At 54.5% G+C, this 16,782-nt stretch overlaps 1 protein-coding gene across 4 annotated transcripts in view; it reads left to right on the forward strand.

Annotated features, from left to right (window-relative positions):
- Positions 1-16,782, forward strand: part of PTPRU (protein tyrosine phosphatase receptor type U) — a 78,811-nt gene that overhangs the window by 5,223 nt on the left and 56,806 nt on the right. For 2 of the 4 annotated variants that reach the window (XM_032495715.1, XM_032495714.1), the window contains exons 2-7: positions 10,253-10,384; positions 13,387-13,658; positions 14,198-14,279; positions 14,384-14,499; positions 14,903-15,077; positions 15,683-15,976. In XM_032495715.1, the coding sequence (XP_032351606.1) occupies positions 10,253-10,384; positions 13,387-13,658; positions 14,198-14,279; positions 14,384-14,499; positions 14,903-15,077; positions 15,683-15,976 (1,071 nt within the window). Of the gene's footprint in view, positions 1-10,252; positions 10,385-10,433; positions 10,568-13,386; positions 13,659-14,197; positions 14,280-14,383; positions 14,500-14,902; positions 15,078-15,682; positions 15,977-16,782 lie in introns of those variants that run through there. The other 2 variants (XM_032495717.1, XM_032495718.1) reach the window with 2 other exon arrangements.

Genomic DNA, 16,782 nt, shown 5'->3' on the forward strand with positions numbered 1-16,782 from the left:
TCTAGGAAAGGGGTGTGTATGTTTGGGTAGGGAGTGTCCTGGTGACTGTGCCCAACTGTGGACCAGGGATTGGTGCTGTGCCAGCTCAGCCTGTGACACCGCCTGCCCTGGGGCTTGCCTCCTGATCTCCCTTCAGACCCCAATGCCAGGACCCTCTGGAGGAGGCCCCAGTGATTCTGCTTCTCTGTGGTTCGTCACTCTAAAGCTGTGTTATCCAACAGACTTTGTAGAATGATGGAAATGTTCTCTTCCTGCTCTTTCTAATATGGTGGCTGTTTACGCACATGTGGCTAACAGATTTAAATTAGTTAAAATTCACTAAGATAAAAATTTAGTCCCTCAGTCTCACCAGCCAGATTTCGAGTTCTCAAGAGTTGCATGTTGCTAGTGACTCTCATGCTGGTCAGTCAGTGCAAGTGGAGAGTGTTTCCATCGTGGCGAACGATTCTGTGGACCATGCTGGTCTACAAGTGTACCTTTAGTGCGGCTGGACACCATGGGGAGTGGATGGGCCGGCACTCAGTGGCCACTGAAGAAGGTTTTGCTGAATCTATGGCCCCTTCTCTCCAGCCCCATCGTTTCTTGCTTGGACTGTTCAGTAGCCCCCTCCTTGGTCTCCGTTTTGCCATCAGCCGTCCAATGCTTCTTGTACCCCGTGATCTGAGTGACCTCTCTCAGGCAGACACAGAATGCTGCCACTCACTTGCCCTAAGCTCAAGGCTTATCAGCACCTGGGGGATAAAACACAAACCTAACGTGGCAGACAAGGCCCTGCGTGGCCCCGCCCCCGCATTCCCTGACAGCTTCATGTTTATGCCTCTCCTCCCCTGAGCCCACTCCTCCCTGTCCGCCTTATGATCCAGCCTCACCTGACCAGTGCTGATCCCAGAACCTGCTGGGCCCTTTCACACCTCTCTACCTTTGCACGTGCTGTACCTTCAGCCGAGAACATCCCTCCCACCCTTCTCACTTCCCGGACGCCTGCCTACTTGTTCAGCCTTCAGTCTAACTCCAGTGTCACTTCCCCAGGGAAGCCTTCCCAGACTCCTCCTAGCACAGTTGATCAGGTCTCTCCCATGATGCACGTGGGTCAGTGAGCTACAGTGTTTTCTGTCTCCTTCCCCACTGGGCTGGGGGAAGGGCTGGGCTGGGTCTTTGTCATCTCCTGTCCCCAGGGCCTTGTGCATGGCATGTGCCCACTCAGTGCTTGCACTGATGTGAACCTCTGGGTACACAGGGAAGGCGCTGGGGTTCTGGAGGGCAATCATACTTGGGGGCTGGTATTCCCCCTTGGCTGGCCCTGGGCAGGGCTCTCATTGCCTGAAGAGTGACAGGGGAGGACCTCTGGGGTGGAGAACTCAGAAGACAACTGTTATTGGATGACTCAGGAGGTCCTGAGCAGATTCCCAGGGTACAGACCCCAGGACTTGGTGGTGAATCAGAAGGGATGAGGAAATTGGGGGCTTAGAGGGGTAGAGGGGTCCCTGAGGCTTTGGAGTTGAGTATAGAAATGGGGGAAGGATTGGGATGGGGAAATTGGGAAGGGGTGTTGCTGGATATATTTGACGGGCAAGATCACAGCCAGGGTGGAGTTTCAGCTGGGGGTTGGGGGACAGTGGGGGCAGGGGAGATAGCTGTCAATGAAGATATATCTGGGGGATGGGGACAGCTGAGAATGAGGGGACAGGTGGTGTTGGGGGAGCAACTGAGGGTTGGGGGACAGATGAGGGATGGCTAGAAGGGGGATATGGGACAGCTGGGGGGCAAGAGGTGACAACTGGGAGGTGTCAGAAACCTATCTGGACAGGACAGGTGGGCCTCTGCTGACAGAGTGGGAAATACATTGCTCAGGATGTGTGTACATGTGTATGTGTTTCCATGTGTGTATGTGTACAGCCTTGTGGTTGCGCATATGTGTAAACATGTGTTTGTACCTAGAGTGTGGTGGTTAACAGCGTGGGCTTGGGGGCCACACCATGTGGGTTCTAATCCTGGCTCTGCTGCTGTTAGCCATGTAACCCTTGGGCAAGTTACTTGACCTCTCTGGGCCTTTAGTGTTCTCACCTGTGAGATGGGGATAATAATGGAACACATGCATGGGGTTGCCATGAGGGTATCTTTTATGTACATACGTATGTAGTTTAGAACAGGTTCTGGCATGTAGCAAGCACTGTATGTGCTAAGCTATTATTAAGTGTGTTTGTGTGTGTGCAGCATCCTATGGGCTCAGAAAAGTTTGTTCTAGGCTTCTGATGAAATCCAGGCCTGGGAGGGGCGGTGGTGGTGGGGAGTGCTGGAGTGACTATCCAGGTTCACTGGGTCTGGCTCGCCTCTCACACCCTCCCCTGGTTCATCCCACTTCCCACCCACCCTGTGCCAAGGCCTAATTCAATAGGTCCCTCTCTCTGTCTCTCTCCGGTTCTGCCCTGCCCTGCCCTGCCCTGGGCTGGGGGCCAGAGGATGTGCTTTAATTGTCCAAAAGCTTTTCAGCAGAATCTGAATTCATTGTTCTCCTGCCAGCATGCTGGGGCCCTGCTCAGATATAAATACCTGGACAATGTGCTCAGTCCTGGCTGCTTGCCCCATGGACGGCAGTGGCTTCATCCTGTGCCCTTGGAGAGTCACTGGGGTGGAAGATGCGGGGGGTGGGAGATGGGATGAGGGGAAGCCCATAGGGCAGATGAGGCCTCAGCCCTCAGCCCTTGGGCTAGCCAGCCCAGCCTGACAGAGCTGTAGGTGCAAGGGTTTCTGGGGGGCTGGGCTCCCCTACTGTCCAGTGCATCACAGGGAGGCACATGCCACCTCTTTGCCTCACACTAAGAACTGCTCTGCATCACGTCTCCAGATTGTCCTGGGTGTGTACTGTCTGGGATTTTCGGACCCATCAACTCAGGACTGGGCCACTGCATTGCATCCATGCACTGCATGGCATCTCAGCTCTACACCGCATGATTGCTCTGGGATTACGCATTGCACTGGCTGTGTGGACCCTCCTGCATGTCTGTGTGAGTCTACTGGATGTCACTGTTGCATTGGGCTTGTGGACTCTCCTGAGATTGGGCGTAGATCCTGGCAATGTACCACTGCAGTGTGCCAACAGATGGCGCTACCACGATGCCGCACCTGCGTCACATGGCCTCTCTGTACTGCACTGCATTGTTGCAGTGGGCATCTGCACTGCATCGGGTCTGGCTGGGCACAGCCTGTCTAAATTCCATTGTGGCACTGTACCAAGACTGTCCGCCTTTGCCTGGCATAACACTTCTGTCCCCCTGCTCCACTGCACGGCACTGGAGATGTGCCTTCTCCTGGCCCAGCCCATCACATTGCACCACTGCTGCTGTACCGCTGCCCCTGATGTTATCTTGGCCTTTCCCTGTGTAACCACTGAGCTGGCCTCTGTTCCCAGGTTTCTGTTGGCAGCCCCAGTTGAGCAACGTCTTTGCTGCCAGCGGTCTCAGTGCAGTACACCTGTGGCCCCCTCTGCACACTGCCCAAAGAGTCGGTACCTACACGCAGTTTGAGGCTTGGAACTGGCATGGGTTTTTGTAGGCATTACCTTTGAAAGTACCCGGCCTTGCATCTGTGCACTGCACACGACTACCATCCTGGGCCTCCACCCTCCGCTGTACCTGTTCACGGTTGGGTTGTGTGTTCTTTCCTGGATTTCAAGTCCCAGAGCGCTTGCACTGAGTTCCCTGTTCCACATGACATCTTGACTCCATTCCATTCTGGTGCCAATTTCTGCCTCCACCTCCCCCAACCCCTGCTCTCAAGTCTATACCTGCTCTACTCCTTGGGACTGTGTTAAGCTTGCATTCAGGACTGGGTTTCCACTCCCAGCAGTTCCTCCTGCCCTGTACCATATCCTTCTCTTTCCTGTATCTCGGTACTGTTCTGTCTGCCTCCACAAGACACATCTTTTCAGTGAGATTTCATGAAGCGCCAATGATCTGCCTGGCCCCGTGCTAGTGTCTGGAGAGGGAGAAGAACGAGGAAGGCTTGGACGTCCCACCTTGGCATTCCTCCACACAGCTATCCCGTGGCGCTGAGCGCCAGCCCAGTGTACTGCTAGGTGCTCCCCGGTGCGCCGTGCCTCTGTGTGGCTCTGGGTCGTGCCCACGATGGACGTCACACCTCTCCACTGCATCATGGCCCTGTCTGGTACTGCTGTGTGGTTCCAGGTGTCATACTGGGGTCTGTGCACGCTGTGTGCTCACTCCAGCCCTCTCTCCATGGGACCATTGGGAAGTACAGAGCTTAGAAATGCACGTGTTGTGCACAGCCCTCTGCTTCTCTCCTCTGCACTGCTTTTGTCTAACACAGGGTGTCTGCACTCCAGGGCTCTGTGTACTCTTTGCCCACTGTACCTCTACAGAATAGCCCTTTGTTCAGTCCTTTGCCTCTGCATGGAGTCTGGCCCCACCTTATGCTTTCCTCTTATACTACCAACATGGCAGCCCTGCTGTTAACTTTGGGATTTGCTGTGTGTATTGATCTGGGAGATAGGGAGTGGGTCTTGCCTAAGTTTCCCCTGCTGTAGTTGGCTTCCTTCTCTCCTCAGTGGAGATGGAAGGATGTTGGCATCGCTGGGTTCTGTGATGGCTCCTGTAGTGGGTACCAGGTCAGTTGTCTCTCGCTGTGGCCTGGCCCTGGGTGATCTTCTTGGCTGTAGCTAAGTTAAACCCTGGGTGATTAGAAGGTGGGCGTATTACTACCAGCCCTGCCCTTGATTAATTGCCCATCAATTATTCGGGGCTCTGGAGGGCAGCTCCAGGGAGCGCCGGCCAAGGTCTGGTTGTGTTGATCTGGGCAAGGGAGCAGTGAAGTGGGCTGAGCCAGGTCTCTGGGCTGGAGTCATGGTCCTTGAGCCTGTGTGGGGTTGGTCAGGATTGGACTAGCTGGGATTATGGGGTCAATAGGTCCAGCCACTGTTGGCATTCTGTTATACACAGGGCTTGGGGATGGGGTTCAAAGACATAAGAGACAGTCTCTGACCTCTAGAAGGGAGGAGGTAGAGTTTATACAGGCTTGAGATAGAGCTGTTGTTGGGATGGAGAACTTGGGAGAGGGCTAGGTTGGACAAGAATGTCCAAGGGGAAGTTTGTGTTGGTTCCAGGGTTGGTTGGAGGTACCTTGATAAGGCGCATGGCTTCAGATGATGAAATAGACCTGTGTTGTCACTGGGGTTGTATCTGGGTTCCCCAAGCCAGGGTTTGGGGTGATTTACCCAGCCCTAAATTTGTAATTTGTTGGGAGAAGTTTTGTTTCTCCTGGGGCCATCCCTGGGGAACTGAATGTTCTATTGACAAACCAAAGGGAACAAAAATCTCATTGCAAACAGACTCTGTTTACCTAGGGTCTTCAGAAAACACTGATGGTGGCTGGCAGCCGTAGTTGGCACAGAACACCATTCCCTGTCTGGTAGGGAGGAAAGGCTGGTGCTCACGTGCCTGGGTGTTCACGTGCACGCATACACACATGTACACACATGCACAACTCCCTTCTGCATACACTCACCTCCCTCTGTTAGAATTCAACATGCTTATTGCTGAATATGTCCATGTATCTCTGCACATAAATGTACACCTCCACACCCACAACTTCACAGCACAATGCTGGGGAACCCACACTTTGAGACACTCATGCTCACCCTCACATTCCTCTCCCCCATTGTCTCTCTCTCTGCCGTCAAGTTATTCTTACTCACACAAATGGAATCAGAATTCTAGAGGTGGAAAAGCCTTAGAGGGTCACCTATGTCCCCATTCTCATTTCAGAGAGGGCAAGCCACCTGCCCAAGGATCACACAGGGAGTTAGAGGCTCAGCAGGAATTAGATCCAGGCCTCCTGCCTCCCGGTTGAGTACAAGCCAGTACCAGGCTATCACTCACATAGCCATGTGCACATGTGCATGTGTGCACACAGACGTCCACATATGGAAATATACACACGGAGGGGTGGAGACCCTTGCCCCAGGGAGACCCCCTCCCGTATTCTGGCTCCCCCTGTGGAGGTTGCTATGCCCCTTACATCACCCCATCCAGAGCCCAGCGGGATGTGGATAAACCATCATCCTGCCTTCCCAAATTGTGGCTGACGGTTGCTCAGGCAACCGCCTGCCAGATTGGGGAGATTAGCTGAGGAATGTAGCTGGGCCAGTTTGAGCTGAGGCTGGGGAGCTGTTGGGGGTCTGGGGTTGATTCAGCTCACCCTCTCAGGGAGGTCCCAGCAGAGGTGGTGTACCCCTCCTTGGGTCTGGTTTTCTCCCTGTCCCCAGCCCAGCTGTGACTGTGTCCCCATGGCTTGGACAAGGCTGGGGGAAGAGAGTGTGTTCATGTGAACATTTGAGTGTATGTGTGTGTATTTTGTGCATCTCTGTCAGTGTGATTGGAGTGTGTGCCATTTGCGTCCAGAATGGGGACTTGGGGCCCCTTCCTCACCAGTTCCTGATATCTGATTCCGGACCCCTTGGTGGGTTGTCCCACTTCTGATCTTATAGTGCCCTCTGGAGAAGTCACCTGCCCTCTTCAGGCTTATAGGAAGTGTTGTCTCGTCTGAATCCAGGCACTTCCCTGCTCAAACACCAATTGTGATTTCCCCTCTCAAAACGAGGCCAGGCTTCTTACCCTGGCCCTTGGCTCTCCGTGGTGTAGCCTCAGCCTCGGTCTCCCTCCCAGACGATCCAGTCTCATCTCCCATTGCATTGCTTTGGCCAGTCTGGGCTCCTCTCTGCGCCCTGGACGAACTGTGTTTATTACTCACTAACTTCCTTCACTCTTGCTGGGCTCTTTGGCTCAAATACCCCAGCTCTGCTGGCCAGATTGATCCCCATCCTTCCAGGCTCTGCTCAGATGTACCCACCTTTGGGAAGCCTTTCCCCTGCATGCACCCTCCTCCCCTGGACTGCCCCTGTGGCCTTGACCCTTCTCTGCTTTGTCTTGTTCCCTCACCTCACTCAGACTAGGAGGTCCTTGAGAGCAGAGCAGAGCCTTAACCATCCTGGCTCCCCTACTGTTGCCAACCTGGGGCCTGTTTTGTGTTGTCAGTGAACAATGTCCTGTGAATGGTACTGAATACACACATGTGGCCAGCAGAATCCCAGGGCCTTACTCTGTTTGTGCCTAGTGTCCTTGAATGAAGATAGGTCATTTAAATCCCAGCTTCTGGAACTTAAGATATGGCCTTGGGCAAGCTGCCTCATCCCTCTGTGCCTCAGTTTTCTTCTGTAAAATAGGAATAATAATAATATCTACCTTGTGAGTTACTGTGAGGGATCGGTGGCACAGGGGGTCGTGGTGGTAAGCGGCAGCCCCCCTGTGGTGGTGCTGATGTGTGTGTGCATATCTGTGCCCAGGTCTGTGCTGATGGAGTCCAGAGGGAGTCCCTGGCTGTTCTTGCTTTCGACCCAAAGTCTGATTTATTTTTCGCCCTGAGCTGGTGGGCCCAGCAGGAGTTGGGTCTCTAGCAGAAGCTGGGACTTGGGCTTTGGGGCTCCTAGCTCCCGAGCCATCCAGACTGGAGCTGATGCGGCTTTTCCCAGGATCTGGGAGTGCTGATTTTTCCCATCCCAGGGTGAACTGGGGAGCAGGTGGGGGTGGGGCTCTCCCTGGAGGGCTTGGCTCCCAAAATGTTACCCTCCCAAGTGCTGTGGCTGGAATGGACCTGGCCCAGAGACTTAGGGGCCAGGGACGGACATGGATCAGGGAGAGGGAGTCATTCTACTTCTGGAAGGGGGTGCTCTGAATGGAAATGGTCAGCTGGGGAGATCTTCATGGCTGGGGTCAGTTGTAGGAGTTATTTGGCAGAGGTCAGGGGTCACTCTGGCCATGGTCAGCTGGTCTGGGATCAGTCAGTCAGTCTTGTGATCATTCTGGCCAAGATCAGATGGTCTGGCAGTCACTCTGACCAGGTCAGTCAGACTGGGAGTCTGGCAGCTCATGTGGCCTGGCTCAGAGTGGACAGGAAAAAGCCAAGGAGCTGGCCCTCCCAGGCTCACCCCAGGGCCATGGGTGAAACATCTGGGACAGCAATTTGTTACTTGTGAAGCAACAGGAAGGACCTGAGCCCCAGGAGGACTCCAGATCCCGGGGTTCCCTTTCTTGCAATTTGTGTGGCTCAGGGAGATCTTGGCTAAGACCTTCAGGTAGCGACTCAGCTCAGGCTGAATGAAGTCAGCTGTCCCTTCCTCCAGGAAGCCTTCCCTGACCATTCGTACTGGCCATGTCTTCTCCCTGTGCTATGCTGTGGATCATTTTCCAGAAGGAATGCTGAGGCCTCCTCAGCACAGATGGGGTTAAAACCCACCTCCCACAGGGCTCATGCTGACCAGGGCTCCACAAACAAAGAGGCAAAGAGCTCAGCAAGGGTCCCGCCCCAACTCTGGAGAGAGGCTTCTGTTATTTCTTCTCATCTACTCAGTGCCAGCCTCATGCCCACATTTTATACTCTGATGGGGTCCAAGAAGAGGAAGGGGAAACTGCCCCCCTCCAACAATGGTGAGCCCCTTTGTGCCCGGCTGCGCTGCTTCACATGATCCCTGATGATCTGGAGAAGTCCCTGCTGTAGATGAAACAGCAGAGCCCCTGAAAGTGAGGTCAGGGCTGGGCGTGCAGGTGCCAGCCGCTGTGCCTGGCGCATGGCATGTGTGACACTCACTGCCTGGTTACTGTCTGTTTCTCATCCCTCCTCTTCTTGAGGCTGGGGAGCAGCTTGAATTTGCTCTTGCTCATGAGTGAAGGCTTTTCTAGTGGAAAATGTGGACTTCAGCGTCTGACCACCATGGATTCAAATCCTGCTTCTGTTTCTCGTGTGACTCAAGTGGAAGGGCGGAGAGCTGCTATTTCCTGAGTGCTGGCATTTGCTAGACATTGTGCTAAGTGGACCCCCACATTGAATCTTCAACAAGCCTATGTGTGGACGGGGAAATTGAGGATGAGAAAGGGTCACGGTCACATGGCCGGCAAATTGGAGTCAAGATTCAATCCCAAGTCTGTCTGATGCCCACTCACTCACCTACCACCTATACCATGGACGAACCCCTGCACCCCTCAGAGCCTCAGGCATCTCACCTGTCAAGTGGGGAGAAGTTCCAGTGGCTGGCAGGCACCCAGGATGGGGCCTGGCACAATTTATGCCTGCCTCCTTGCCACCTGTCCAGGCATTTCCCCAGGTCTCAGATGCCTTAGTTCACCAATGGGACTCCAAACACTAAGATTCACTAGTGAGCGTGGGGGCTAGTTTGCAATTACTTTCTGAACAGTGGTGTTCTCAAGTTTATTAGGTTCAACTCAGAGCTTTGATGAGCCAGCTAAGATATATGGACCTCATTACCAACCAAAGGACTCGCATCCATTTCAACCCTCTCTTCTTGCCTCCCTTTCTCCTTATTTAAACAGGGCATACTGGTCCCAAATCATGAGAATTTGCTCCCTCTAGTACTCTGTGCCCAGTCCACACAGGACTGTGCTTTTGCATGTCACTTCCCTGCAGGCAGAGATCTCAATTGGGTTACTTTGGGTCATGACTGCATCCCCTAAGCCCATCTGTTGAGTAGGAACAATACAATAATGGTACCTGCCTCAGAAGGGAAGGCCTAAAGGAGACTCCGCATCTAAAGTGTTTAGCACTGTGCTGGGCTTGTCATAGCCTGATGTGATCAGTGGACTTTGTTGTTAGTTTTAAGGAGGTACCATCAAGGTGGGCTTATGGCATTCATGACCCTGCCAGTCCTGGGGCCCATAGTCTGTCCTCTCTGAGAAGATGGAGGGGCTGATGACGGACACTGACCAGCAGTCAGGGGATCTTGGTGCAAACCCCATCTGTGTCACTGACTAGCTGTGTGATCTTAAGGAAGTCCCTCAGCCTCTTTGGGCCTCAGCTTCCTCATCTGTAAAATGGGGGTAATCCTAGTCCTGGTTTCATGAGTTGTTGTGAGCCTCTCATGGTAGAGTAAAAATGAGAAATAGCTTTTGTTGAGGAGAGTCTTTGATGAGCAGTTGAGCATTGGGGGATCCTGGGGTGTTCAGGGGGAGTGGGCAACGGGAGGAGACAATGAAAAGAGGGCCTTGGTAGGTGGAGAGGGTTGAGGATGGAGCTCCTTGGTAGAGGGAGGGAACAATGAGGGGAGGGCTTGAGGAGAGGGAAGGGGGGAGGCTGGACCTGGGGAGGAGGGGATGGGAGGGCAGCCCCATGAGCCCTTCTGGCCAGCAGCCCTTTTCTAGGCTGGACTAACCAGGCCCTGCCCTCACAGCTGGCTGCACCTTCGAGGAGGCGAGTGACCCAGCAGTGCCCTGTGAGTACAGCCAGGCCCAGTACGACGACTTCCAGTGGGAGCAAGTGCGGATCCACCCTGGTACTCGGGCTCCTGTGGATCTGCCCCACGGTGAGCCTGATCTCAATCACCAGTACCCCTCTGTCTCCTTCCAGGAGCGTGCTGCCTACCTGCTGTGTTACCTTGGGAACATTGCTTAACCTCTCTGGGCCTCATCTGTTGTGGCATCTTTAATGACATATATGACAATGTGGATGTGGAGCAGTCTGGACCCTGACCAGTTGGGTACATCAGGTAGTTTCACCTATGAAATGGGTGCAGGTTCAAGTAATCAAAGAACCTTACAAGCTGTAAGTTAAAGCCCACCTCCCATTACTCCTATAGGTGATTAGCTCAGGATCCACCTTACTCCTGCCAGGTCTTCCTAAATCCTCCACCTTCAGGGAGGCTCTCTTCTCCCTGTGAGCCTCTGAATCCTGGCCTCCCAGGACTTGAAGATGCTGACAGAGCAGTAACATTGGGGGCTAGATGTATGTAAAACCTGGCTTCTTTGCCCTTTTCTTCCTGGAAGCCCCAGATCTTTCCCAGTTTCTACCTTGCCCTGCCCCCATTTCGGGATGGGGCATTTCTGGCATTGTGAACACTAGACTGGGAGTCAGGAGACTGATTATGTGGATTCTAGTTCTGGCCTTCTAAACTGATGATGGCCTCTAGTGCACTGGTTCCAGAGTCATGAAGACTGGGGTTCAGATCCTGGCTTTGTCACTTTACCAGCTGTGTGACTTTGGGCAAGTCACTTAACTTCTCTGAGCTTCCATTTCCTTAACTATGAATTGGAGAACACAAAAATCCATTTCCTAGGGTTATTAGATAATGTCTATAAAGTCCATAACATGGTGGTGGCATGTAGGGGCTCAATTAATGTTTAGTTGCTATTGTTGGAGACATGTGAGAGGGCCCAGATAACTGGCACCTCTTTTCATTAGGTGCAGAATCAACCGGGAATTAAGAAAAGGGTAAGATAGATGGAGGCCAAATTATTCCATAAAGGCTGGGTGGGAAGACGGAGTGTAGTGGGAGAACCAAGTGGGCTTGCTGAGGGAGCCCAGAGTTGGATACCTGCAGCCCCTCCCCTTGACCCTGTCACAGTAGTGGGCCGGGGCCTTTGCCACTCAGCTCCTAGCACGGCCGAGATCGCACCCACTGGCAAAAGCGTGTGGGAGGGGCAGCAGAGGTTCTCACTGCAGGGCCAGGACTTGAAGCCAACAGGAGAGAGGCCCTCCATGGCCTGGCACAGGCAGCCTCTGCAGTCTGGCCTCCTACCCCTCGCCTCGCCTCCTGGAGGTCCCCTGCCCCCACCTTCCATGCATTTGCTCACCCTGGGCCCTCCCTGGGGCATTCATCTCTGCCTCATAGGGCTCTCAGCAACTTGTATGACCTCTGTACTGGCAGGTATCAAAGTCTGACCTGTGTGCCAATGATCTGTCAAAGTGCCCACCCTGGCAGGCACCCTGAGTGGGCCAACTCCACACTCCCAAGGAGGGCCCAGCCTCTGCCTGGTACAGGTTGGCATTCTGGTACAAGGCAGCTGATCTGAATTCCCCTCTTACAGTCTTGACCACGCTGTGTGGGCTCTGCTTCTCTCTCTCCCCTACGCAGGCAGAGACATCCCCAGTAAGAAAAGGGGGAGAGAAATTTCCTATGCAGTGTGGGCCTTGGACGGGATCCTGGGGAGGCAGCGGTAGCCGGGTGGACAGAGTCCTTGCTCTCTTGGTGCTCACATTCTAGGGAAGGGAGCTGGCAGTGGAAAGAGAAGGAAGGAGGGAGATTTATGCTCAGGGACAGAGCAGAAGAGAGGAGAAGGGAGGGGTGACAGGGCTGAAGGGAGTAAATGAAAGAGAAGGGGAGGGACCCAGAGTGAGAAAAAACTAGGGAAAAAGAGAGCGAGGCAGAGGGAGCAGGAGGAAGAGGCAAGAACAAAGTGTCAGATTGAAAGGGAGAGAGAGACACACACACAGCTGCACACAGGGAGAGGAGAGAGGGGGATGGAGGCGTGGGCCAAGGGAGACTGTACTGGGGGCTGGGATGTGCCTCTCCTGGGTAGGGCTGGGGACCTGGAGTTTTGTTTACTACCCTTCCAGGACTGATGCTGGAGCCACCTTCTCCACAGGCTTCTGGCTTCCAGAGATGTATGAGACTCCCTCCAGGGGATTCCCTGAGGAGCCCTCCCGTAGCAGGGAGCCTCGTGGTTTGGGATCTGAATGAGCTTGTGTTGGCTGGCGGCCAAGCCTGGGAGGAGGCAGCCCTGGGTGGCTGCGGGCACCCCCTTGGCAGCTGCTGGGGCCTTCTCCCCACAGAAGGGAAGCCACAATCCCCCAGGCAGGTCCTGAGGAGTCCAGCCCCTCTCCCTCCCCCTCCCCACTCCCAGCACACAGCCTGGATCTTTGGGGAAGGGGAGGGCTGCCTTTCTCCAGGTTTGAAATCAAAATAATTATAACTCAGGAATTTAGACTCCGGGTGGGGGCTGGAAGGAAAGTTAGGATCCTTCCAGTCAATCTCTGTTCTGCATGTTCATTCACCTTGGGTTTAGACCTGTGCTGGGGACACAGTGGAGTGCCAAGCATCAGGCGCTGGAGTGGTGGGAGAGAGATACACACTTTATTAATGATCCAAGGGCCAGGGGAGACACCCATAGAGGGATGGAGAGGGAGGGCTTCAGGAGAGGTGGCCTTTGAGGGCCTGTCTTGTGCCAGAATGTTGACTTCTGAGATGGATGTCCTAGTCCCTACCTCCAAGCACAGCTCAGAACATGGGAAAAGTGGTGGATCAGCATGAGCCTGGACTGAGGTCATCACAGGTGGTGAGGGGCCGTAAAGGGTTTTGACAAGCCAGATTTGTGTATTTTGCTGCTCCAACTCTCTCTGGTGGGAAACAATTGCGGGGAAATGAAGGGACTTAGTGAGTCAGATCTGGGACCAGAACTCAGGTGCCCTGACTCCAGATGGGTCCCAATGCCTGGAGTCCTTTGTTTCTGCTTCCTCCTCTGTGCCCACCTGACCCTGGTCCTCCCCCAAGTTCTCCTCAGCTTCTGCCTCTTCCCCCTCTCTTTCCAGGCTCCTACTTGGTGGTCAATGCTTCCCAGCATGCTCCAGGTCAGCGGGCCCATGTCATCTTCCAGAGCCTGAGTGAGAATGACACCCACTGTGTGCAGTTCAGCTATTTCCTGTACAGCCGAGATGGGCACAGCCCAGGCACCTTGGGCATCTATGTGCGTGTCAATGGGGGTCCCCTGGGCAGTGCTGTCTGGAATATGACTGGATCCCATGGCCGTCAGTGGCACCAAGCTGAGCTGGCTGTCAGCACCTTCTGGCCCAATGAATATCAGGTGGGCTGAGTTCAGTCTGCAGTCAGCTTGTGCATGCAGGTGTGGGTAGAGGGGTGTCAGCTTGAGGTCAGAGCAAGCAAGTGGCCAAGGTTGGAATTAGTGTGTGTTCAGCATCAGGAGTCAGTCTGTGGTCAAGGTCAGTGGCCAGTCTGTGGTCAACATTGGGTTATTCAGTGATGGTACAGTCTGGGTTCAGCAGCAGAGGTCATCATTAATAGGAATGGTTTATGGCTGGGGTTGGGGTGAGTTGGAATAGTGCTGACTTAGAAACCCTGTCTGGCTGGGAAATGTTTTGCTGCTTGAAGGTAACTGTCCAGGATTGTGATGGAAACTCTGGCCTTGACCTTGTTAGTTCTAGGTGCTGACAGCCCCTCCCACAATCAGCTGGCTTGGTATGGAGGGTAATTGTGAGCTGGGCCGACCTCTGCTTGTTGAGGAGGGTGGGGCTGGGGCAGGGCTGAAAGGGGGCTCTTGTGGGCACCTCCCCAGGCGGGGCTGGAGGGATATCAGCATGACAGGGAACCTCCTGTCTCTCCCAGGTGCTGTTTGAAGCCCTCATCTCCCCAGACCGCAGGGGCTACATGGGCCTAGATGACATCCTGCTTCTCAGCTACCCCTGTGGTGAGTCCCAGCCCACTAGGGTGCAGGGTCAGGGATGCGGGCGGCCGAGGCTCCTGCCCACAGTGGGCGCAGGCCCAGATCACGTCGCGGCTCTATTCCCGCAGCAAAGGCCCCGCACTTCTCTCGCCTGGGCGACGTGGAGGTCAACGCGGGCCAGAACGCCTCGTTCCAGTGTATGGCAGCAGGCAGAGCAGCGGAGTCCGAGCGCTTCTTTCTGCAGGTGAGAGGGGGTTAGGGATAAGGGGGGACCTTGGCCAACTTACGAGAACTTCTGGCTCCCTTGCGGAGTGCTGAGTCCTTCCTTCTCCGGCACCCATACATAAGAGTCCTGACTCTCCCTAGGCTCTGCTCTGCGCTCTTGGGTGCCCCATCCCCCGAGGACAGAGCGCGGCTGCAGGATCCCCCAACCACACCCTGCATCAAAGGCAGAGCGACCACATTCTTTTAATCAGCCCCACACCTTCCTGTGGCAGAGCTGGTTCTAAGAAACCCACATATCCCTTCTGTAGTAGGGACGGCTAAATGGGACCAGGACATTTACCACTCCCTTCACCCGGGTCAGAGCGAGATCGGGACCCTCCCTCTCCTGCGCCCCTGACCCTGTGGCCCCTCTTCCGGCTCAGCGACAGAGCGGGGCGCTGGTGCCTGCGGCCGGCGTGCGGCACATCAGCCACCGACGCTTCCTGGCCACCTTCCCGCTGGCCGCCGTGGGCCGTGCGGAGCAGGACCTGTACCGCTGCGTGTCCCAGGCCCCGCGTGGCGCGGGCGTCTCCAACTTTGCAGAGCTGATCGTCAAGGGTGAGCGCTGGAACGCTTGCAAAGGACCGGACCTGCACCCTCCGAGGGGCGGGGCGGGCGGAGAAGTGCTGCAGGGTGTATCAGGGGGCGGAGTCTTGTGGGGGCGTGGTTCATGGGCGGGCGGGGAAGGCAGGGTCTGACCTAGGGCACTGTCTGACTTGGGGCGGGGCTTGCGGAGGGGGCAATATCCCACCCGAGTTCGGGTCGGATCCAAGGTGGGGGCTCTGACTGATTGGGGCGCCTGCGTGGGGAATGAGTCAAGATCTGAGCCCGGCGAGGCGGGGTCTGGCTGTGGGGCCCAAGGGCTGACCTGAGCGGGCAAGAAGTCAGCCTTTGGAGGCGAGGACTTGGGGATTCGGAGGGGAATGACAGAAAGGATGTAGGCTGAGAGGTTAGGGCGGGGTCGGCTCTTGGATTAGGGGGCTTCTTAGGGCCTGGGGATTTAGTGGGGAGAGGCAGTCTAGTCGAGGGTTTGAGGGGCTGCATGAGGAGCCTGGGGGTACCGGAAGGGCTCTTGGGGATTTGGGTGTGGTGGGATGAGAAGCTGAGGGCTAGGAATTCACGGCGGCATCCATTGGCTCCGCCTCTCCCCCATCTCCTTGCAGAGCCCCCTACCCCCATTGCGCCTCCGCAGCTGCTCCGCGCTGGTCCCACCTACCTCATCATCCAGCTCAACACCAACTCCATCATTGGCGACGGGCCAATCGTGCGCAAGGAGATTGAGTACCGCATGGCCCGAGGCCCGTGGGCTGAGGTGCACGCCGTCAGCCTGCAAACCTACAAGCTGTGGCACCTGGACCCTGACACGGAGTATGAGATCAGCGTCCTGCTCACGCGCCCGGGTGACGGCGGCACCGGCCGCCCTGGGCCACCCCTCGTCAGCCGAACCAAGTGCGCAGGTGGGTGCCTCCTGGCTCCACTCCCTCCTAGGGATACCTGAGTATGGACTCAGGGCAACCAGGGGCGAAGGGCACATTCCAAATGGTAGTGTGGCCTGGATCTGTGCTTCTAAAACTTTCTAAAACATTGTGATTTCCCCTCATTCCCTGTTATGGTAAAGAAAATAATGATGGCTAACACTTTACTTTGTGATCGACACTTATAGCGCACGTACACACACACACACACACACACACACACACACACACACACTCACTGATTCAAAACGCAGAACAACACCATGGCCTAGTTATTCTTGTCAGACCCATTTTACAGATGATGTGACTGAGGTACAGAGATGTTAAGTGACTGGCTGAAAGTCACACAGCTAGTAAGTAGCAGAGCAGTAAGGGATTGGAACCCTTGATTGGCTGGCTCCAGAATCAGTATTCTTATTTCCATATAATAAACAAACAACTAAATACCATAAAATAAAAGTATGTTATTATAGTCTAGCTGGATTCTCTTGGGCATTTGAGCCTGAGGTCTGCTTTCCCTTGTTTAAAAGGATAAAACAGCTGTTAGGAGAAATGGCACACCTGCAGCAGGGGAGACTCCTTGTTTGTTTGTTTAATTAGAAGAGAAATTGAGAACAGAATAATTTTCTTACTCTTGTGATTTCAGTGGATTGTTGTTGTTGAATTTTTATTGATATAAAAGATTCATATGCAGTTGTAAGAAAAAATACAGAGAAATTTCCTTATACACTTTACCTGGTTTCCTGCAATGGTAACATTTTCCAAAACTGTGGCATACTACCACACTC

This window comes from Camelus ferus, chromosome 13 (assembly GCF_009834535.1).
Source record: "Camelus ferus isolate YT-003-E chromosome 13, BCGSAC_Cfer_1.0, whole genome shotgun sequence".
Classification (NCBI taxonomy): domain Eukaryota; kingdom Metazoa; phylum Chordata; class Mammalia; order Artiodactyla; family Camelidae; genus Camelus; species Camelus ferus.